This window comes from Scardinius erythrophthalmus (genome assembly GCF_964197995.2).
Source record: "Scardinius erythrophthalmus genome assembly, contig: HAP1_SCAFFOLD_52, whole genome shotgun sequence".
Taxonomy (NCBI): domain Eukaryota; kingdom Metazoa; phylum Chordata; class Actinopteri; order Cypriniformes; family Leuciscidae; genus Scardinius; species Scardinius erythrophthalmus.
In genome coordinates this window covers 722010-747612 of record NW_028296539.1, presented here as the reverse complement: position 1 = coordinate 747612, position 25603 = coordinate 722010, and the positions used below count along the sequence as shown (strand labels likewise).

The 25603-nt window shown below is 36.4% G+C and overlaps 1 protein-coding gene across 1 annotated transcript in view; it reads right to left on the bottom strand.

Moving 5' to 3' along the window:
• Positions 1 to 4236: 4236 nt before the first annotated feature.
• cntln (centlein, centrosomal protein) overlaps positions 4237 to 25603 on the bottom strand; it is a 213137-nt gene continuing 191770 nt past the window's right edge. The window contains exons 19-26 of the mRNA XM_081394618.1: positions 22094 to 22255; positions 19275 to 19372; positions 17444 to 17570; positions 17083 to 17220; positions 16521 to 16706; positions 12478 to 12648; positions 11960 to 12034; positions 4237 to 4882 (exon numbers count right to left, since the gene is read on the bottom strand). Coding sequence (XP_081250744.1) covers positions 4772 to 4882; positions 11960 to 12034; positions 12478 to 12648; positions 16521 to 16706; positions 17083 to 17220; positions 17444 to 17570; positions 19275 to 19372; positions 22094 to 22255 — 1068 coding nt within the window. The 3' untranslated portion in view covers positions 4237 to 4771. The remainder of the gene's footprint in view (positions 4883 to 11959; positions 12035 to 12477; positions 12649 to 16520; positions 16707 to 17082; positions 17221 to 17443; positions 17571 to 19274; positions 19373 to 22093; positions 22256 to 25603) is intronic.

Sequence of the window (25603 nt, the reverse complement as noted above, 5' to 3'; positions counted from 1 at the left end):
GATAATAAGACAAAATACTTTTTTTCTTCATCTATGAAAAACTAAACAAATGTTGCTTCCTGTAAACATTTGATGAAGTTTATATCCACATTGGGAGGCCACAGACTTCCTGGTATTCATAAACCACTTTTGCATTTTTACCTTTTATTTTATATTGATTATAAGATATAATGCTTCCGAACATCCATTTATAAGGCAATGAGACCGAGCTAAGTAGGTAAGTTGAAGCTTTGACAATAGCCCCCTCTCGTGTATATATATGGTATGTACATTTCCAGGTCCAAAATTAAATCCAGGACTACGATTTTGTAGTGATTTTGTATTGGCACCCCATGAGCAGTGCAAATTTAAATTTAAGTTGACTTTAATATACAATATGATATGTCCTATGTGGTGTTTTTCTAAAATTGTTCTTAAATGTTAGACCTTAGATATGGTAGACAGCATATTTAACTTGGCACAAATGAAACGAGTGATAACCAAACAATCTGCTCACGGCATTGCTTTTGTTTGCCTTATTGTTACTGATCTATCAGCCAACACACACACACACACACACACACACACACACACACACACACACACACACACACACACACACACACACACATATATATATATATATAAACATTGGTTGTGATAATTCGATACAATTACATTCAATTGCACATGACCTATTGTAGACTGTGACGTCTGTTATTCGCAGCCTAGTTTTCCTTCACACTAAGGTCCATTATCCCTAGTCCAATTGTTTTATCCTTGCAAACTACTGTACTACGCAATTTACAGAACAGTATACAAAACACTTATTTGAGTAGATAAATTAGTTGAAGTGTAAAAAAAATTGTACAAATAAATTGAGAATAAATAAAAATCATTTGTTCAACATAATTACAATAGGCCTACATAATAAACAATACTATATATTTATCGTAAAATATATTATTACATACTGTAAAATAAATATAATAATGATATAACTAATATCTGTGGGAATGATTGTGCTAAACACTAAAGTTAATTAACACCGTTCCTACACAAGTCATTGGAGCTCATTCATTAATAATTGCGTGGATAATTTAGTATTTCTACGCACAGGAAAAACTCTCATGAAGAATCTCGGCCTAATTCACAATATGTGCGCTGCGGTGCGCATGCACATAAATTTGTTCCTAACCTCGTTCTAGTAAATTCGGAGTATTCTAAATGAACGACCGCGTGCACGAGGTAATCTCATTTGCATAAATCACGCCCAAACCATCTCCATTTAAGGGCTTTCCGCACAACATTTCCTTAGCAGCCTTTCGTCGCACTCTCGCCAGATCCTCAGCAATGCCAACTAAGTGTGCAATTCTCAAAACTAGTTCAAACACAATAAACACATTTTATACAGACCTCTGATTAGCCTGCTGTACATCTGCTCCTTTATTCAGAGAAACCTCGCAGCTGAAGCTATAAGGCAGCTTTTCTTACTCTTTCATTGTATATGAATGATGATGAAATATATTTAAGATTAAATTATATTGTATAAATAATTTATTATATAAATAACATTACATAATTATATTCGTGATAAGATGAAATATAACTTTTTAACACGATTATAAGGCTGCACGGAGTAAGTAGCTACTTTTTGCGTAAGTGTGGTTTGAGTTGTTTCTATAGCCTAGTTCTTTTTGTAAATTTAGAATAAATTTTAGTATTTAAGAATCATCATTAGTGAAAAAATGTTTGTACGCGGAAATTTTACTCACAAATTTGTGCGTAAGCATGCGTAGTGAATGAGACACATTGTTTTCTAGGTGACAATGAGTCAGGATGTTTGAGCACAATTTATCTGTTTGAGTCTTATGTGCCACAACCAGCCTCTTGAAAAACTGAATAAACACTGGCACGATTGTGATAGGGAAATAGATGTTGAGACAAGACATAAGTAGAAAAAAAAACAAAAAAAAACCTCAATATACAATTAATTGCATGCATAAATCAAAGCAAGACAGGGATCAGAGCAATGATATGATATGCCATTTTAACCTATGTTAGTCAGCACAAGTGACTTTCATATCTGGTTCTTGCTGAAAGAAATTATTGATCTAGTTTGAGCTACGCCTCTTTGTTCACGAAGCTCCCCAAGATGTGTTGTCTTACATATTAAATATATTCCTGTCACCCAGATGCACTTCAAACAGATGAATGTGAACATGTTTAGCTTCAGTTGTCAAATTTGACCTCTCAGTCATTTCATCCGAGCACTGATTCGGGTATGACCTGTGATGGACCTGTTCCAGTAATGCTGCAGGAGACCTCTATACTCTCAGTTATTGATTTTGGAAAAGGGGAGGGGGAGGTTCATGGGTTGAAGCTCCAGCAGCCCCTCATCATCACTCCCAACAGCCCCTGTGGCACCCAGCTACCCACAGCGGGAGGTGAAGCACCTCTCTCAGTGGAACCTGCCAAGACTATCAAAAAGAAGAAAAGGAAAGATTAAGGGTGGAAAAAAAGAAGGAAAAAAAAAACAAAAAAAAAACTAAGGGAATGAATGTGTAACTGAATGATAAATTGATAAGAGGAACAAAGGGATGGAGGAAAGGGAAAATCCTAGCATTTAGAAGTCCTGATCAGTCGGTCCCCTAAGGTGCATTTCTTAATGAGACCTTCACAAGAAGACACAGCAGTGAGACAGAGTTTAAGAGGGAAAGGTTTCATTCTTCTTTTTAAAAACATGAAATATTACATGACACAAAAGATGTGGAGTTGAATGTTTCTTTATGTGTTCATTTTCAGTGGGTGGCTGAGGAAGGCCATGTTAATTAAACCTCAGGGAGTTCAGTGCATTTAAATGTCACAGAAATAGCGGCTGCGGCAAGCGGATGGAGCGGGTATGCAAACATGTTGACTATGCAGTATGCATCAAGGCAGGAGACATCAAGTTCGTGCTAATTTGCGTGCAGCTATTCCTGCACATGCCAGTTCTCCCTGTAGTTTTCCCCCACTGTAAGTTATTAATGTTTGTCATTAGACACATTATGCTTGAGGACAGTGACTAGAAACCAGCACATTTATATGGGACAAATATTTACAATAGCATGCTCTCGAGTATTCCAAGAAGAAAGGATCCAAACTACATTAACGAATGGTAATTAACCACAAGGGCCCCCCGATCCAGGGTGGCAGATAAATTGGTCCCTGAGATGCTTAGGACAGTCTTGAGCTAATCCTTCATTACAAAAAGATAAATGCAAACGACATCATTAGCATAAAACTGATTAGATAAAAAGTTGAATTCTTATAGTTAATTTTTTTGAAAGGATGGCTTTACAAGGTTTCTAATTGTATGCAATGGGGAGAAGAGTGAATAACAATGGAGAAAATGAAATAATATATCATCTAAAATATAAGGACTCACAACACAACACAAACTCTGCCAGATTTCTTTTTTTTTTTTAACTGAAATAAAGATGCGTCTTAAGATATTTTATCCCAAAAACACAACAGATATAAAAATATCTCAGAAAAGGAATTACAATTTCATATTTAAACCATGAATTGCACATCAGTATTTATGCAAATGAATTTTTTTGAATAAATCTATTTTTGCAACCTCTAAGCCACCATTAATCATACAGAGTATATATATATATATATATATATATATATATATATATATATATATATATATATATATATATATATATATCATCTTACCTGCACTACATGTATGCAACTGGAAAATGCTGTGTTAAAATAAATTGAATTGGAATTATTGAAATATTGAAAAATGGTCGGGTCTCAGTTATAGTGATGAACATATTTTGCATATTAATGCAAATTAATGCAACCATCATCCAATGCAATACATTTTTGTCCATTTGTTCATTGGAACTTTCTCATTAATTTAATTCTCAAGTTTTTAATTAAAGACTTTAGTTACAATTAAGAAATTAAAATGGTTGATCCACTACTCACTGTCACCAAATATAACTTTTAAAATAATATATTATTTTATATTTAAAATTATTTATTATTTATTTATATTTACAATTGTCCAAGGTTATTGATAATTATGCAATAACACATTCTTTTTAGCTTTAAATACTTGCTATTTCTTTACGCTAATGAAAATGAAGCGTACAAAAACGAATTAGCTAAAAAAATTATCCCACCATAAAGGATCCAACTGAGCAATCACAAAAGAAAGAGACGAGCAAGATGATGAATGAACAGAATGAACAATTTCATTTAGAAAACATTTTATTGAAAAATATAACTTCTAATACATGTAGCATTATTTTGCTAATTGTTTAGCCTTAATGGTGTGAACTGAAGTTTGCTGGGGCTACATATACATATACATGCCAATATGTCTAAAATATTCTTCATGGGCAAATCAGGTCAAAACATCAAGTGCACAATAATTTACATTAAACTAAAACACTAGATCAAATAAAGAAACTAATCTCCTCAAAATCTGGTTCTCAGTGGTTTCTGAAATCTATAAATTTCAATGGTGCTTTTGGTTTACAAGTCCTGTATCATCTTTTCTGCCAAGAAATCAATGTTTTTTTCGGAGGCGAATCACAAAGAGCACTTTATATTGCATCATTTATCTGAAAGTTTGTTGTGTGCGGCACAGGGCTACAAGAGGGTAAGAGCAGAAAACGGGTGGAGTACTGCGTAGACAAGGGGCCTCCACTGCCATGCAGGGCACACTCCATCTTACAGAAGTTCCACAGTCTCTTGCTCCCTTTCCGTCTTTTTTTTTTTCCTCTGGTCAGGCATTTTTGCTGACTGCAGCTGTAAGTGCAGCCAGTTCCTCTGTCAGCACTTTGCCCTCCTTCATCTTCACCAGCATGGCGTCCATCAGCAGGCCTGCAGAGGGGATCTAGGGAGAGAGAGAGGGGGAAAGAAAGGAAAACCTGTCAAAAAGAAAAGAGAGGCTTTTTTCCTGTGCGTTTTTTTTTTGACACCAGACAGCTTCTCCGGGGTGTCTTTCGGCTTTGATGACGTCTCTAACCTGTGATGAAACTCAAGTTCTTCACTCTGATTAATTATGACAAGGAACAAATTCGAGGAACAGGTCACGGAGGCTTTTCTTCAATCTCCAGAAAAGGATATTTTGTGGAAAACACATTTCCTCAAAAAGTAAATGGGATTGTTTTGAGGTTTGATTTGCTGCCATGCCACTCACGGCCTGCCACTGCTCCTGGTGATGCAAGGATCGAGAGAAGGATGATAAATGCACAGTATGTGCATCTGCTCTGTGCTAAAGCCAAGCGCTAACCTATCCTCTGACTTCACTTTCTTCTTCCACCCAAAACCTTCTCAAGGACTCGGTGGTAATTAGCACTGGGGATCAAAGGCCTGCATCATCCATAAATATTGGATTAAACTTTTCTAAAAGACACACAGTAACATGCATTTTTTATATTCTTCATTGAGCGACTTCGCACAGAAAAATAAATGGTCTTAACTCCAGCAGAATCCTGAGTGTCAGACCGAAAAAGAGAGATGTGTAAACGCAAGAGCAAGAGAGATGCATCGCAAATGAAGAGGAAAGAAAGTCTCATTAGGGAGAGAGGGAGCAGTGTTTTCCCCTGGGGCAGGTAGACTGGAGAAGAAGCCGGTCTCCGTCCTGACTTCATCAAAAGCCCACTTGAGCGGTGCTAAACTTCAACTACAAAGGAAAGGGCTGCAGGGGTTATGGCAAAGGAATGTGATATTATTTAATTACTCTTAAAAATGTCCTATTTTATTGCACAGAAACACCGAAACGCTACGGCATCTGATGCCACGCTAGCCTGGGAGGCCTAAGTCACATCTTGGCTGCGCTCGCTCAAACAGGCCCACAGGGACGGCAGACTCTGTCATTATCATGTAACAGCTGCTTTAGCAGGTAATCTCCTCCCTTTGGACAGCCCTGGTGAGCTGTTCACTATTCAACAAAGCTCTCTTTTGGGCTGCGTTTTCATTAACACACCCAGGAGTTGATTCGGAATCGACTGGCCTGGCCTGAGGAGAAGGGGGGGGGGGGAGACAATCTGCAACAATATGAAGGTGTTTTATAGTCCAATTAAGTGACGCTGCTTTCATAGAGTGTGAAGGCGCCTGGGGCGAAGCTACAGGCTCAGTCACAATACACTCTGAGCTTCATCCCGCTAAGACACACACCCACAGATACTCTCTCTAAATGGATTGATCAGGCTCCTTTTGTTATCAGCCTTAAGAGTAGCTTTTGTGGGGCCAGTCTGTGTGCAAACCTAAAGTAGATCCGTGTACAATCAGCTAAATGTTTTGGGAAATCTACGCCAAGTGACGCTGCAGGTTGAGACAAATATCTATAAAAGCACCGTTTCTTCTGGCATGTCCTTCTCAGGTGCAGAAGAAATATTGAAATCTGTTGGCAAACAACTCTTCTGATGGCACTTCAACGCATTTTGTTGAACTCTCCCCCATCCAGATCACCATGGAGTGTGGATGAAAAATAATATAATCTTCATATAAAGCTTTCTGATCTTTGATCTTCACAAAATTAATTTTAAATCAACATTATTGAACATGGGAATAAAAAAATAAATAAAAACAACAACCAAAACACCCAAGACCTACTAAAGTCTGCATTTGATTAGAAGATAATGAATGTGTCACATGTGGGAAAACAAGAGATCAGGTAAGAAAATCAAGCGTAGCGCCAATCTATTCTTCTGTGCCAGTAATTACCCACCCTGCAATGCTTCTCTTCTCGATTCTCCTTTTCAGGCCACTGGAGACCAATATGAAAGGGAATTGGACACTTGGGGCCACAGATACTTGTAATTAAAACTCCTTTTTTTAAATGTTGTTTCTTACATCGTCAGGTCTATATAACCTGAGCCGGTAGATCTGACCTAAATACACAGTAGAATAAATATGGAGCACTCCCCAAGTCTTTGTTCCCTTTCTCTCTCATTAGGAACTGATGGAGGGGAGGGAGCAGAATGAGGATCAAACAATAGCATCACGCTCGGAGAAGAGTGGTCTGTTGACGATGCTGTCATGTTAGGTTCACTGGTGCTTGACATTGCTAGTACTGTTGAATGCATATGGAGTGACTGTCATTATATGGAAAAAGAATGATGATAAATAAAAGGTTCCACAATAAATAAATGTAAAAGCAAAAGCTAGTATATATGTACTTTTTGTATTTATGTTAATTTTTCATGGGTATGATTTTTTTATTATTATACCATTTTAAAGAAAAGTTTAAATTGAATGACTGTGGTGTAACTAAAATAAAAACAACATTGTTTCCAAATGCGAGTGTGATTCTGTACATCTTACTCTTAAAAAATTGAATGAAAAGAATTGATGAATTGTTAATTCATACATTCAACATTATTTTGGTATTTTGCTGAAAAAAGTTTTTTTTTCAGTGAGCCTGTTTTGCTCATTTTTGTTTTCTACTTTATAAGATAGTCTGTAATATTTAATTCTTTTAATGAAGCTTTTTTCATTATGAAATGAGGACAGTTGTATCGCCCTGATATTTTTTAACTTCAAGGGCCCTTGTATTGTCATTGCTTACTAAAACGAATCATTATTGTTAACTAAAATAATTCTCCGCAATTGAAATGTTACTAATGAAAATTACTAAAACTGAAATAAAAATTAAATAAAAATTAAAACTATGTAGAAATATATATATATAAAAAACTAATAAAATGACAAAAGAACATAACAGAATTACTAAAACTTTAACAAATGAAGATGATACTGAAAATATAAAAAGTTAATTCAAAATATGATTAAATACAATAACAAGTAAAATAACAAATAAATAAAATAACACTGATAGCCTCCACCCCGATATAAAAATTGTAACTCAGAAATTAAAAACATGCTCGTCATAGAACAGGTGTCATTGCATGTAGATTTTCTGTTCTCTACATTATATTTTTGCACAAATTAAAGGATGCCAATATATATATATATATATATATAAAAGAAAGCTGACACAAAGATTAGCGTGGGCTGCAGCTCTGCCCATTTCAGTCACTGCATTAATTGCGGATAAGGTCACAAGATGGAGTCAGTCCGCACAAACTGAAAAAGCTCTTCTCAGCGCAATCCTAACAGAACAGAAATACTATAGCTGGAAATTTGTGGACATTACAATCCAAATTCTGCTGGTCATGAAATAATACGAGGATGGAGGGGGGCCACGACTTCTGAAATGACTGTGTGCTGTCAGGCAGAGATGAATGTGGTTGATAAATGACTAGAGGCAGGGTGGCTCAGTTCATTAGCTCTAACAGTCATTTCCATCTCTTCATAAAGGCCGTGGTGTTATAATTTACCTCTAGTCAATAATTAGGAATCCACAAATAAACGCAAGCAATTAAATGTCTACTGCTACTGGGCGAAGGGGGTCCCTGGGCTAGATGAGGGTTTGCGGGTGGACACTCAGCATAGGATGGGTTATTCACGGCCTGACACATTAAGCCGCAGGGAGCACTGTGGACTAAATGCTTATAGGTTGGTGATGTTATTCCCAGGTTGTGACCCTCAAGTGTGGAAGTGTTGTTGTCTCATTAAGAGAGAAGGGAATGAGTTTAGAGGTGCTTGAAGCACGTTGTGGCAAGAAAAGAGGAAAAGAGAGATATCCAAAGAGAGAGATATGTTCATTAATGTTATTTGAAGTCAGCAAAGCAGAAACGCGCTGTGGCAAAGGCAACAGATCAGAATCAACAGCCCGTAAGCTTTTGTGTGATTTCCTTTTTTGTGCGACTCAGACAGGCAGATAAAATGACATGAGAGTGAAAGGCACCTCTTCAAAACGCGCACACCGAGTCCCAACATTATTCTGACATGCATGAGCTTGTTACGTTGACATGTGGCACTGGAGTGATGGCTGTGCTATTGACAGGGCCACAGCAGTAATAAGAAGTCGTCACAGTGGTACCGCCATTAGTGGCTGACAGTGACAGCTCACGCTATACACAGAGACTGACAGGCGAGAGAAAAGACCTCGCTTAGGTAACACACACACACACATTACCATTTCACCAAAAAGGCTGTGGTGCTGACATGGGACTGACATGAGACTTTGGCTTTGGAGTATCATATGAAGATCAAACAACTTGGGCTCATTGGAAAAACGTGCCTCTACCTACATTTTTGCTCCAAACTTGCAAAATGTACATATACCTGCAATTCACTGCAGTGTCCAGCTGGAATGGACACTAGAGGGCATTAAAACACCTGCAATTTGTATTCCCTTTGACAAATTATGATTATGAGGGTAATAGACTTTTTTTGTGTGGTTCCTTGTACATTACTAAAATGCTATTAACACAGTGCATGATTTGTAAACAAATACATTTTGACGATTGCATCACGTAATCAGTTCCGCATGTATGGTCTTTCTGAGGAAGTGAATTTTCTCAGTACACATAGCATCTGCGATGCGGGGCGCTCGGCTACGAGTCCAGTAAAACACGAGTCATAAGAAAAGAGCTCAAAGACGTAAAGCAAGCTAAAATGGCATGGTTAGTTCTGTAAATGCATTAAAACTATCGGTTAGGTTTAGTGTAGGTGGTACTTTATTTATTTAAACGTGATAGAGCGTTAACCTTTTAGGGACACTCAATAGATGTAATGTAATTTCTGAACTGATACATAAAACAATCAAAACGTGGCAAATAAAATGGAACTTGATTATAGCGCCAATCACCGGACCTTTCCCTTTGAAAGTGTTGTGAAAAGTACAAGCAGCAACGTAATATCAATTTGCAAAAATGTTGCCACAGGCACGCTTTTCCAATGAGCCCGGGTTAGATAAAAACATGCTAGTACAACATAAACAAATTGCAACATTGACCTAGTCGTCTGTTACCCCCCCCCCCCCAAAATAAAAAAAACTCACCTGCCAATAAACTCGCTTGATCACTAGTCAGAGGAAGAGCCACCCTCCCTGTGGAACGCGTTAGGAGATGGAGGGTGAAAAAAAAAACAGGATGAGCATGTTGAAAGAAAAGAAAAACTAACTTGTGGGTCACCGTGTCGGTGTCAGCGCAACTCTCTGGGGACTCAGGCTGGTCTCAGCCTTGTCATACAGCGAGCAGTCGTGTCGGCCGAGCCGAGAAAACGTCGATAGCAACTTGCCTGTGAAGAGTCTCCTGCGGGCCGCTGCTCTGTTTGTGTGTACGTGTATGTATGCGAGTGTGTCAATAGCAGCCTGCTGGTGGAGAGTCTCTAGTGGAGCTTGGCTCAATCTCCCTGCATCGACAGACCTGCCAGATCAATACTTGGCCCACCACTAACAAGCTGCTTCGGGGTCTTACAGCCCAGCAGAGGAAGCAAGAGAAAGAAAGAGAGAAAAAAAAGGAGGGAGAGAGACTGAGCTGCCTGATGGCAGTCTTCAGAGTCCTCTAAAGTGTCCAGCGGCAAGAGGCAGAGATGTGCAGACTGGGTATAGACAGGTCACAGAGGTCAAAGGTCAAAGCCACTAGCACTGTAGTGACACGCCAGAGCCCGTGAATCATACAAGATGCACGTTTCAGGCTGACAGCCAAACATACGCATACACACAGAGAGCAGAAATCATAAATTCTTTAATGATCTCCTAGATATTGTTGCCAAGAGATTTCATATTATTCATAACAAACAAATACTGTATGTAAAAATAGTCTGAAGTTTGAAATAAGAAGAATGGGAGCTAATTCAGTCAATCATAAAATGAATAACATGAATATTTGGTGTGAACTAGATTTTGAATGTTGAAGCAACGGTTGCTTATTGAACCTTTCACACCGGGAGCGAAGTTTTTCTTTGTGAGTATTGTTTTCCCTCCCACTAGCTATGAAGCGCACCAACCAGTAGGATTCGAGCTCTGGGTCGTCTTTATAGTTGATGCAGATACATTTATCAGAACATTTGGTGGTGCTCAAGCACTATAAATTGGACACTGGAGCAGCAGTCTTCTTCACACTCCACACATGTTGAGCCCAAGCTTGAAAATGACTCTAAATGAAATGTATGCAGTTCGCTTTACACTACACGCATAACCTATAATTAGGTGGTTTGCATAAAATATTACTCAAACATTCACTCTCACCATCAATATTCTTTTGTCTGTATTCTGCACATATTTTCAATTACCCACACGAAACCACATTCTTTCACTACAATTTTATATGTGCATTTTCTTCACCTTGCATTAATTACCTTTTTATTTAATAAAATCTAAGACCGTCAAAAGATTAAAATTAATTAATTTTAAAATATTAATGATTTGTATTGTAGTTAATGCATACAGTTCCTTTTTAAAATAAGTGGGGAAAAGAACAAATATGTGTGAACTAGGTTCAACAATTTGTTTGGACTGTACTGACAAAAATATATCTATCAGCATATTTAATAATAAGGACAGAGGTGAATTTCTTTAACATTTTTCTCCCTTGCACAAAGAAGATTCTATATTCTATATTTTGAGTATTTACTCAAATCAATCAAATCAAATGATGCAAATCTTTAATAATTAAATGATACGTTAAATAATACACATTGAGATATAATTTATGGTCCAATGTTTTTACTTTACTTTATGACTTTCCAATGACGTTACTTTAGCTAAACGTCACATCTGTTACAATTTTTGTAATTATTGCTGAAATAATATAATAGTAATAGTAATAGTAATAGTGCATCTCATGCTTCTGTTCTTCTGATAGCCAGATGGCAGAGCAGTTGAAAGATGTGTTCACGGTGCACCATCTATTGTACCTTGATTTTGCTTTATGTTCAGCCTGACAAATATAGACCAATGTATAGACCATTCATCTGAGATTTGCTTCGCTTTTTCACGGTGTGAAAGGGCCTTAAAAGATTAATATGTTCATTTTAAAATCTGCAGGATATGTTTTAAAAAAAACGTTCAATTTCACTTAAAGCATCATTTTTTTAGTTGCTAATGAAATCAAACCTGCTGCTGAAGGATGCGCTGTACATGTTCAGTCCAATCTGTGACTGGCCCACGACCCACACACGCCTCCTCACACTGCAAATCACAAAACATGGCCGGAAATGCTGTTAAAAGTCATGAAGAAAATACTCTAAATTTCTTTTGTGTGGGTGTGTAAGAGTGCAACGGTGTCACTGGATGACCCCAAAAGCAGCCCAGCTTAAATATTTGGAAATTAAATAAATAAAATTTAAACACCCATGTGTACAATATTGGCAGGTCTGATCAGAATATTCAAATGTACAAATTATGCCAAATAAATGTTTGGTTGGCAATAGTAATAGTAATAATAATAATAAATACATTTTTGGAATATTTGTTTGAGTACTGAGTTTTATTTATTTTTTCATTTGTAATACACGTTATTCTACATATCTATCTTTTGTCAAGTCAAGTCATCTTCATTTATATAGCGCTTTTAACAATGTAGATTGTTTCAAAGCAGCTTTTGTTTCCCACAATACTCAGTCAATACTGACCTCATCTGTGTCCAGCATGTTCACCAGGTCTGTTTCTGTCATGTTGAGGATAGATGCTGCTTTCACTAGAGAGCATTTAGACATTCTGTTTCCTTCTTTTTCACTCTTTTTCTTCCTCCTCAGACGGGCTTTAGCATCCTCCACATTCTGTGCCAATTCATTAGCCAGTGCCTTAAAAATAATGGTGAAAATAGACATACGCATAAACATATAGTCTCTTACAATACATCTAAAATGGCTAAAGGTGTAAAGAACATGGTGTGATCAAGAGTTAGGGAGTTAGCAATATTAGGGATGATTTCGTCAAATTGGGAGCGGCCTGAACGAGAAGCCGAATGCTCTTGACTTTTGATGCAAGATGCACTGAAATTTCGAAGGCTCTTTAGTTGATTTGGAGAGGAATTGCACATAAGAGACGACAAGCTGCTAAAAAACACACTTTGATTTACTTCCTTTTTTGTATGGCACATATTATAAGAGGAGCTCTCAGAAGAGTGCAAATAATGGGGAGACGAGAGGCTCTTAAAATGGCGGTGGGTAACGTTGGGTCTTATTCTTTGTTGCGCCCGGTGAGGAGCGAGCTAAATGGGAATTGTTGCTAAATACTGAGAGACAATTAAATGTTAAAGCTGCCACTGTACATGAGAAAGTCAATAAAGTGAGCTCCCCTTTGTTTCATTTTCAGCTTATTGATCGTAGCAATAATCTCTTGTATCATTCCCCATAAGCCTTGTGAAAACCTGACCTTGGAATGGACAGTCTGTGTGTGTGTGTGATTCCAGGTTAACCCACAGAAGTATAAGTGAGAGCAATCACACGCGGTTGATCAGAGCACAGTTCTTTGGGGCATGCTCCATTTCCCACATCTCCCCATCACCGTTATTTGTTTCATAAAGCCTCCATCATAAATACTTTAAATGGATCTTCATTATATTTCAGGGAATGCTACAGGATTACATAAAGGTTAGTCTTGCGTCCTCATATTCACACACTGCGAATGTGCAGCAATGCCATTAGGAACTAAAGTATTTTAACTAGCAAATGTCTCTATCAGGTGTAAATTCTAAAAACATTCATTTATGTACATAAGGGGGAGAAAAAAAGATTAGATGTACTTCAAAGCAGAGGTGACTTAACAGGCTGCAATTGAGCGTAAATGCGCAGTTTGCTGCCAAGAAAAAAAGAAGATATTTTAAGAGATTCATTGACCTTGACATACAGTCTTGAGAGTGTTCATTTCCAGTTTTTTTTCCCCCAATAATAACAAAGCTGCTTCACTGCTTATCTTTTGCATAATATTTTATTATTATTTGTTAGGGAAAAAACAGTTATATCTTTATAACTATATATATATATATATATATATATATTTATTTTTTTTTTCTTTAATTGCAAGAACGAAAAAAATAAATAAAAAAATATACAAAATGTGTTGATAAACAACATTCCTCTTTTCTTCTAACAATTTTCAATTTTCTTTCACCCACCCTGTCCCAGAGCGAATAATACGAAAGATAATTAATAATAATAATAATAATAATAATAATTATATACTTAGTATAGACTATAGTATAGACAGCAGTGAGGAAATAATTCTTAGCCCATTCTGTCTGATTTAGCCCATTCTGTCTGATATCCATATCCAGGTCTCCTGATTCCACTTATAATTTTTTGGGGGAGAGTTGTACCCTTTTTAAAATATAAAACACTGGGTTCTATACTGAAATAAATGTTTAGGGAATATTTCAATTTCAAATAGAGTATCACTCTAAACACTCTAAACAAACAAACAGAACAACGCTTCTCCTATAAAAACAGCATTCTAAAAACAGCCATTTCAAAACCAGGTCTTATTTTACTAAAGTGATTTACTTCATTATAAAAATCAGATAGTCTGGGGCCATTTTTTATTCGTTTATGAATTCTTTCCCAGAATTTCATCCTTTCAGTTCAGCTTTTTTCAATTTCCATACCAGGACATTTATTACATTTGTTTACTTTAAATTTGCAAAAACATACAAATTTAATTTAATTCAGTAATTGTTTATTATAAACGTGTATTCAACAGATAAGAACAAAAAAGAATGTCTTGTCATTAAGTTTTACAATTAATAGATAAATATAAATTGTATATAATTTCTTTCCCCTGATAAACTGTGAGTGTTTAAATTCACAATTCATCAGACTAAAAACTGTTATACAAATGCCACTGTTATACAAATATGCACTTTGTGGCAATATGGTATAGAGTAAAAATTTAAAGAGTTAATAATCATCAAATAATGCAAATAATCTTTGTTGGCGGTAGAGGAAAATTCCTGTGAAATTGAGATAAATTGGTCAATGTGAACTTTCACTCCCCTTTCGCTTTGCATTTACATACACTACATAAACATTTTTAAACCAGCAACATTCAAAATTCTCCAAAGGAATGCCCAGCTCATCAACAAACTGTCAAAAGAGCCTATGACTTTATTTAAAGCTTAATAGATATTCACTGTCACTAGTCAAAGGGTAGATTCAATTGACCTAAGCCCAGCGCACAGAAAAATCCGGAAAGAGATTAAGCGAATTTATCACATACTCTGCACAGCTCCCCTGACCGCTTCTCGAGAGCCAACCGTACTGCAGGATAGTGTGATGGGGGCCAAGAGGAGAAGGGCTCTTACCCACAATCACCCTAGCCACAGGGCCAATTTACCAGTTCCCTCGCAGAGGAGGAGGATTAGAGGAGCCGAGGAGAAAAATTCCTCTTTAAATGACTTACCTGCATTAAACCACGCTGGATTGTATTAGAAGATAAACTATGGAGGAAATTACTGAGAAAATAAATTAGACTTTATCTTAAATCTTTTGTGACATTTGGCATTTTTCACTCTCAACACCATTTGAATGGGAAAGTAAATGTTTACCAGCAACACGAAGTAAATGGTGGATACAGTCGTGTTAATGAGGTTTCTTAATGACTCCATGTCATACTAATCTAACACGCTGTCTTAAAGATGTCTTTATTAGTGCAATAAGCATTTAATGCAATATGAACTATTCCTCAAGTTGAGAAGACAATTAAAAGCATGAAATCCTCTGTTACACCTGCACTATAACACACTACATGTTATCAATTACTTATGGCCACGTACATTTGCATAATTCAAACAAAGCTCTTCGATGGATCCCCAAATGTCATTATAATCATCCCAAAAGATCCCTCTTGAAGCTTCCTGACAGGATGGCATGTTCAAAGCTCATCAATCCATGACAGGGGGATGTAGGCCAGAGAGCTGGGCCGTCTACAGGGACCATCATTAACACACTAGCAGGAATCAGCTACAGGTTAACTATGTTGACTATACGAAACCACAGGCTACAAAACATGCTGGGTTTTGACGACAGATTTTTGCAATGGAGTTTTCATATCTTTTTCTGTAAGGTTTGCATATTGATCATACCTCATATGTAACACCCCGTTTACACATTAAGATCTGTTTGAGGTGATCTGATCACAAGCGGAGAATGTAAATACAGGTGTAAAAAATGTATTGTGATCCGATCACATTCAGAGGTAGCTGAAAACGCAAATGACCTCACTGCATTTGTAATGTAAATGCTAATCTGTCTTGAGAACAAAGGTTGCCTTCCTCATCGGTCAATTTTGCTGGTTACATGCAGCTTTAAAAAGAAAATAACCATTAAATATTTGTAAAAAAAAGAAATACAGAAAATATGTGATGGCACTTCTTTGATATGCCGGAAATCAACATAATATGAAATGTGTAGAACACACACACACGCACACACGCACGCACGCACGCACGCACGCACACACACACACACACTATTATTATTCATAAAAACAGACTTTCTCAGCGAAATAGAATTGCAAGTGGTCACAGGATACACATTTGACATGTTAGGTGAAAACAGTACTATGCATCGGCTTAAACAAGTGATATGAATGTATTACTCAAGATGGATCTTAATACCAAGTTTGAAAAGCCTAAAGCTAAAATGATGACAAACTATAAGTCGGACAGTTCAAATACCTCAGTGAATGTGCGGAACTGTTGCAGCTGAGAGTCAGCGAGGGTGAGTTTTCTCTGCAGTGTATCCAGAGCCTGAGAGCTCTGCTCGGCTAAACCATGCATCTGTTTGGACGCAGTCCACTCCAGCTCAGCCATGGCCTGATCACATTCACCTATCCGCACCTGGAGGACGGTCACTCTCTGCTCCTGGGGATATGCACACAGAAATAAGAAAACCCACCCAAATAAACACTATTATAAATTCTCACAATTATTTCATGATTTAGGACATTACACTATAGATAAATAACAGATGTATAGTACAGATATCTAGTAAAATTATAGAATGAATCCACAGATCAATAGCATAAGATGAAACTGGGGCAAAGAATGGAATTGAGGCCAAACATCAAACAAGACTAATGGTAATTAGGTGAATAATGGAGAAAAAACACAACTCTTGCAAGACAATGAAGGATAAGCTGAAACAGAGTGCTTCATTTACAGAGCATATCACTAAAGTGACATTAAAATTACTGTGTGATGGAAATATGGTTGATGCAGATAGTCAAAGCTCTTAAACCTTTTTCTGAAGCTCCTCTTTGAGTTTTTGGCTGGTAGTCTCATGTTTTTTTTTTTCTGCGGTGGCAACGGTCAATCTTCTCTTCAGAGAGTCGACCAGGGCTTTCCGGTTAGTTGACTCATCGGAGAGAGATTTTATCTAACAAAGAAAAGCAATTGTTATTAAATTAGACTGGGGTCACTAAGAGCGAAATTTCAATTACTTCAATATTTTTAAACAGACAGTTAAATGCGGAAGTCTAGGAAGTTCAGACTCTGGATGAGTGACACGATCAATAACGGCAGAGAGAATAATTAATTCCAGGTTGCTCCAAGACTGTTGCCATGGCTAGTACAGTATCTGTTGTTCGAGCAGGACCTACTTTCTTCTCTAAGTCTTCAGTTACTGCTCTGTGGCTCCGCTCGGAGTCCTGGCAAATCTTTAGTCGGCCCCGGACATCTTCCACCAGCTGCCTTTTCATCGTCACATCCCTCTCTAAAACACAGATCCTGTACGCAAACACATTCAGATTCTTTTAAGCTTTTTTTTTTTGTTTGTTTGTTTTTCATTTTCAGAAAAAAACCCCACCATTTTTTATATGGACTCACTCACTTTAAAAATTAACAAATGGCAATTAATAATTAAAAAGAGAGAAAACAAATAAAATGCTAGCAGTCTTGCAACCAGATTTGCACCTAAATAGTTTAAACATCTACACATCTCCGGAATATAAAAGTGTTGGAATATGTTAACATTTGAGGGCTGTTTTACGGACTGCCTCCTTGACCAGAGGTGCTGTAATGATGAGTAAAGGTCCTTTTAAATAAATATCCTCAAATTCCAGAGAGAGAGTGCCTGAAGCAAATGCACTGAATAAATGTGAGAGCTTCTTATTGGAGTGACATTAAATTAAATAAGACTGGGTGGCCTGGGGAAATGGAGTCAGGTTACCCAACAGCCATTAATGAGAAAACCCATATTGACCCCGCTGTAGAGTGGACGAAGCTGTTTCTCCTGTTGACTTACAGCCACGCTTCACCCATCCACCCCCACTTCACTCCATCTTTCCCAAAGCTCAAGAGAGCAAATGGCAATTAGATCTATAACATTTATTTTAGGGGTACGCATGCCCAAAAAGAATAGCGGGATGGTGATACTGATGACCGGCACGAGCCTCAGAACAGCCCACTGAAACGTTTGAACGTTTGCTTTCCTTCGCGCTCCCCGCTTTGTCTCTTTAGTGTTGAGCTGCTAGATTGCTAATTCAAAATGCATTTTGGATGCTAATACAGTTGTAAGTGCTTTCATAGATCATGGATGCACTGTTTGCAGTAGAAAACAAAGGAGATGAATACATTTATGATATGGAAAGACAACAGGCGGCACATGAAAGGCAGGCCTTTATGAATAAGGCAGAGACCTCTGCGCCGGATATTGACTCAGGACAAGGCAGCATGCTTTGAAATTCACTTTTTTTGAAGGCAGTGCAGCAGATGTATTTTTTACAGTGTCTAGACATGTATTTCATTTAAACAAGCTGCGTGGCGTAAGGCGGCTACCGCTCACAGGGATTCCTCATCTGTGATTTCACATATTGTCACTGACTGGCGTGAAACCTCTGAGTTTTACCTTAGTGCGGACACACGCTGTGACATTCACATAATCCTTAGCATGCACATTCTGGAGAAGAAAAAAAAAATCCTATTCTAAATCCATGCCTTTGTTTTCCAGTAGAAATGTGAACATACTTAAAACAAGAATTCTTCTTGAGAGGAAAAAAAATATGGCATTTGCCTCAATGGCAGATATTTTGCACTGTTTCAAGCAAAACCTCACTAAATGTATTATTTACTATAACAGCCATTTTTTTTCCACTGAGATGGGCTAGAATCAAGTGACAGAGAGAAAGGAAGAAAATAAAAAGGACAGGGAGATGGAATGCAGTTAACACAACAGACTGTCAGACTCGGTGCCCAGGGCAAGACATCTTATGACAATAGTGCATAACTACATGGGAAGGAAATTACACCTCCTCTCTCTGCTAGTATCTCTGCACATAGCCAGCTTCACGCGTTTCAAAATCTGGTGTTGAAGTCTGCCACATGGTGGAATCAGACACTAGAAAAAGGGACCCAGAGCACGAGAAAGAGAGGGTGAAGAAGTGAGAATACCTCAAGACTATGAAGGAAAGAGAGGGGATAGAGCGCATTTACCTCTCGTGCAGTTCCTTCAGTGTCTGATCTCTTTCATCTAACTGAGCCCTCAGGCTCTTGTTAGCAGCAGTGTGTTTGCTCATCTCACAGCTGGCCCTCTGTGGAGAGAAAGAGTCACACATTTATCCTATCATCTGATATCCTATTGTGCACGACTCATTTATGAGTATTGAGCCATCGGGATGCTTAATGAGGATGCTGTTTCACATCTGTTTCACAGAAATATACACATCTACATATACAAAAGTCCTGTGTATTGGCTCTAGTTTCCTTTATAGGACAATGATGTGACACTCATTTTTTTGTCCAGATATATACAGTTATTTAAAAAATATGTATATTTATTTAGACATATTATGTGTGAGGCTTAAATTAAAAGGTGAGGCTTAAAGTTAAAAAAGTAACGGTCTGGAGATAAAGCAATTAAGTACAATGTTTGATAAAAATTCTTTCAAAAAGTTAAACTAAGTAGTTTGATATATTTTTTATTATTATTGCAGTAACACTACAATAAGGTTCATTTGTTAACATTAGTTACTATATTAGTTGATTATCAGTGAAAAATATTTTTAAATCATTTATCGATCTTAGTTAATGTTAATTCCATCATCTACTAATACATTATTAAAATCAAAAGTTGTATCTGTTAATAGTATTTAATGGACCTCAAATAAACAGTTGGAGTTTTATTAACTATCATTAACAAAAATGTATAAATACTGTAACAAATGCTCATTTTTTGTTAATATTAGTTCTTTAATTAAAAAGAAGTATAAAATTTTAAGAAAATAATGTGGCCCTAAAGTCAGTAAAATACAGCAAGCCCTTTTGTTATCATGACAAGAAGATAGTAATAATTTCTGTTTCAATAATAAATCACAGAGAGGACCCCTGTGGATACTGATAAATGTCCACCATGGTCAGTTATTTTTTAATATTAGATTATATAAAAACTAATCTACTACATGAAAATTCATAATTTGTAAAACAAATGAATAAAAAAAAAAAATAAGTTATAGGTTATTGAGGGTTTTTTTGTATATTCGTTTTGTTTTGTTTGTTTTATTTGCTTATTTTTTCTTTTTAAATGAATAAGACATGCACGCAGAGACCTATATTCAAAGTAAGGAAAATATTTATTTACTTAATGGTTATACTCTGTCTTTTTTAGAGCCTTTATATTTAAAATTAGCATATAAAGGCTCTAAAAAATGCTCGAAACCCACAAAAATACAATGTCTACAATTCAAAGAAGATTACACTTGCATTTTTGATTTTTAAAGGATTTTTCCTTTTTATCATCTCAGACATGCTTATTTGTTACTGAATCTTAGATTATTTTTTGTCCCACTGTATATTTATATATTTATCATTTAAAGCATTACTTATTACGCTGGGTTTTGATCTATTTAGTGGCACATTTGCTCAACCTCTGTGAATGTGTGTCAAGGTAAGAGGCACACACACAGAGTGTCTGAAAACTCTGACGACAGGTTGAGTTGGTGGGATGCCTGTGATCATGTGAATGATGGATATTTGTATGTGCACCTTGTCTTTAGTTGAAAGGAACGGAGGACTCGTTTATGTAGCACACATCCTGACTGCATTTCACACACACCCACACACACTCTCCTGTCTCTTGAACATGACACTATCATTGAGCCCAACACAGAAATATAAAGAGCAGTGCCAGACCCCATAAATCAGTTTGCTGAAATTATACACCAAAAGTGTCACCAGCTTTTAACACACTGACTTGTTTATAGGAGAACAAAAATTAAAATAAGGAAAACACTGGCTAGTTCACATAGAACACGTTTTTGCTTTGAAAAAACGCAAGATGCGGTCACTGGAATGGGGAAAAAACCACAAGGTCTCAAGACGTGTCTTTTAAAAGTTGAACTTAATTTAAAGTAAGAAGTGTTCATTTTTGAATATGCATATTTCAATAACCATTGGTCACCATTTCTTTAACAAGTAAGGTCACTTCTTTCCTGTTTCATCCATTCATAAAATAACCTTAATTTAATACTTCTATTTAACCAAAAAGTCAAATCATATTATAATAGACCTAAGATAACTTACTGAATAGGTGTCCAAATACGATTAGATGTTTGATTTAGCAAACACCTGCACTACTGCACTTCACAGTTTAATTTAATTTATTTAGTAAAATATCAACAATGGGTTCATTTTCTCATCTTAATAGCCTGACACTTCTTGTTTACTACTAGAAACCACTGCTTTACATAAGCAAATAATACAATTATTTAACGCTCTTAAATATTTTAATAATAATTCACACCTGAGGTATTACCACCTTTATTATTTAAACCTTTATTTATATTTTATTATTACCACATTATTTTTCAATAATTCAATTCAATTCAATGGCCTGTCGTCAATTATTATATTATATTATATTATATTATATTATATTATATTATATTATATTATATTATATTATATTATATACCTTGTTTTATAATTTAGCTTGCTAATAAATCTGGTATTGTTTACTATAAATAAATTGTTTGCCTGTGATGAATTGCTTGTTATATTCCTCAGAAATTGCTTTGGATAAAAGTGACCGCTAAATGAACAAATGTAAATAGTAGTTATAAAAGGAATTGTTAAACGACCTAAAAAAAACACACTTTATAAAGAAAAATATTTCTAAAAACAGGGATTTCATAAACCATTGTCATAATGTCTATTTGTTTTGTACTGATGCGAATCGTCCCGCACAGGTTACTGTTTTAATCTAACAGTTAAATGTATAAACTGTACCTATTGAACTGAAAATAATTGTAAGAGACCTTTAGTCGTTGAGTGAGCTGTTTGACTTGGGCCTGCAGGTGCTCCGGGTCTATGGCAGGGGGGTTCACTGGTATTTGCTGTCGGATACGTCTCCACTGCTCTAACTCCATCTGCAGAGACGCCTTTTGTTGCTCCAGACCAGCCAGCTCGCACGCCTGCTTCTGCTCACCAACACAAAAACAACAAATAAACAAATCCACATCTAGGAGCTAACAACAGCTGCGTAACAACGGAGCAGATAAATAGCAATTAAGTGAGCAGCAACACAAAAAGGCAAAAGTCTGATTAAACAGTTTCTAGTTAGTTTTATGATTAAGGAGCATTTTTTAGGCTCAGGACTACATATGAGTTTGCGATTAAAGCCCTAAATCCAATTAAAGCCAAATGGTAATAAGGAGGCATATCATTCCTCCATTTTTCTGTTGATTGTCAGCCTTAATAGAGCCATTGTCGGCTCGTCCCAGTGCACTCTGGGAGTTTATCAACACTGCGTAGAGCTGAAAGCTGAGCACCAGGGCTAATTGCACTCTCACTCACTAACACACACACAGTTACTGCATAGAACTAAATGAATAACACAAAGCCCTGTTTGGGGAATAAAACCACAGAATTTTTAACAACACTCAGTTGTGATACTTCACCCTCTGTCCAAACATAATGATTTCTTACTGCACCTATCATAACATATGGGGAAAATCAACACACACACACACACTTTCTCGTGGAACATCTCAAATGCCATTCAACTGCTGATATCTGGGTTCTGACCTTTTAATAGAGCATTCTCTCTCTGTCTCTTTTTTTTAGGTTTGTGCTAATGAAAGTCGTGCCGGCATCATACTAAGATGCATTGATACTGTTTCCAATAATTTGAGGGTTTATAAATTACCCTGCACTGGAGGATCATGTGGCTTTCTGTCTACATCCAATGCCCCCCTATAAGCCAATAAAACACAGATTTTCAAATTTGATGATGCCAATGACCTCATATGGTGATAACCTTCGAACAATTGTAAAGGTATACATTTAAAAAGGTATAAATATGAAAACATACAGTACTGTGTAAACGTCCACCATTAGATGTTGTTTTAGCAATGGTATAATGACCCTATATAATTATCTATCATTCTGTTTATTAGAATATGAAAAAAAAAAAAAAAAGGTTCTATAGGCTAAAAAGGCAAGTATTTAGTGACCTCCACTTACACTTGCACAATAGCAGGAACCTAGCTCTCTCAAACCTAAATGGAATGGAATGGAAAAGGACTGGAAGGCCAAGAAAACTTTCAAAATATGATGAGAAGTTTCTCAGAGTTTCTTCTTTGAGAAACTGGAAGAAGTCCAGGAGGTCACACTAAATACTGATTTTTGCTTAAAGAAGCCGTTTGTTCTGATTTTTTTTATTTATTATATTGTTACTTTTTTTGTACATATTTTCTGTATTTCTGTTTAAATCTTAATAAAGAGACCGAAAAATAAATATGGATTGTCATTAAAACATTCGTAAACAACAAAGTTGGTGGTGGCCTAAGAATTTTGCACAGTACTGTACATTTTTTTGTGTAAAAATAAACATTTATACTGTGACAAACAGAAAACATTAAGTGTGATATTATAAAGACAAAAATATTTGATAATTATATATAATTTATATTTTCATTGTACTAAAGTCAAAATAAATAATAAAAAATATTATATGGAGATCATTAAATAATGAAGTTTTAAAATAAAGATTTTAATGATTATTTCTCAATGTTTACACTAGGGCTGTCAAAAAAATAATAATAAAAAAAAACTGCATAATTTTGATATTTTAATTTTGTGCATAAAGTTGTCTAATGATACAAATAAAATTGTATAAAAAAAAAAAATAAAATAACATTCATAATACTAATTATATAAAATGTGTTACACATATTTAATTATTATCTTCAATAAGTTAAAACATGAACTTTAACAGTCCTAAAAATGCATTTAGTAAAATGCGTTAATGTCTTTTTCCCTCAAATTTTACGTGGACCCATAACCCTTTACAGTCCTCTAGGGGATACCAGACACCAGTTTGAAAACCCATGCTATAAACCACTGTTTGTTCACTATGGTCCACAGTGTTAAAAAAATTATGTGTGTATTTTATAGAAATATAATTTTACATAATTATATATATATATTTTTTGCTTTTTATTTTTTGCAAGAATAAATTAGCTTGAGCTGATTTGTCACGTCTACAGATCACTGATTTACGAATTGCCATAGCCAGTCAGTCACCTGGAGCAGTAAATTAAACTGTCAAGCTTGTTAGAATCCAGTCACACTCGTCTCTCTTACCAAACTTGGACGAGATGTGGGGATGTTAGTTGGGCTTAACGTTAACAGCTCTTGAAAGCCTCACTGTCAGACGAGGAGTCTAATCCTGAGGTAATCCCGACCCTTCCTAAAAAAGAAACACGGACTACACCTGCAAATTACGCAGATTACAGGCCCGGCCTGTCAAACAGCCTGTCAAGTCCCTCCTCCATGGTGATAGAAAGGGTTCCACCACACTGCCCTCGTAATCCCACCACTATGATTAATCTGAACGGCTCAAAGGAGTGACAGCCATCTTCATGAGAAGGCTGACCTGAGTGGGGGCAGATAGGTGATGGTGTCTTACCTGTCAAAGTACATTTTGTGTGTTTCCTCTGTCATCCGTAACAACATGAGCTTAGATTGAGGACAAATAGAGCACTTTTGTCACCTACACTTATTGTGTCACAGCACCAGCTTGTGGTAGGAGCACTTGGTGAATAAAATAAAAATATGTTGATTCTTTATTTAAGAAAGAAAAAAAGAAAGACAGCAGCTGGAAGCTCTGCAGGGATATGTGCTGTGATTGACTGATGAAAGTGTCACTTCACTGTTGAGCATGTGTTCCACTTAGAGAGAACAAGGGAAACACACACACACACACACACACACACTACAGCAGATGCATTATATAAGGTGCTGCTAAAACCACAATTCTAACACATGTACGGAAGGGAGAAGCCATTCAACTCATCTAATATACATCACAGACTCTGTAATAAGAGATCCATTCTCTACTAATACTGCATATGACATCCGTGTGATCACTGCAGGAGCTCTGTGACACTTCAGCTGTGGTACAGTATGACTACTCTGCTTCTAGGTTTAATTGAACTTGGCCGTTTATCACAAAAGCTTGTCTTTTCTGCCAAGGCAATATAATGAGAGTATATTTTTGAGAGTATTTTTTTTGCAATATATTTTTTCTTGTTTATAAATGTATTCATGCATTTGTTTACTGATTGATTTATTGACTTTATTGATTATTTGTTTGTTGCTAATGTAATGGCCAATGTTTTGGCAATACTGTACAAGTCATGCCAATAAAGCTCATTTGAATTGAATTGATGGATGGATGGATGGATGGATGGATGGATGGATGGATGGATGGATGGATGGATGGATGGATGGATGGATGGATGGATGGATGGATGGATGGATGG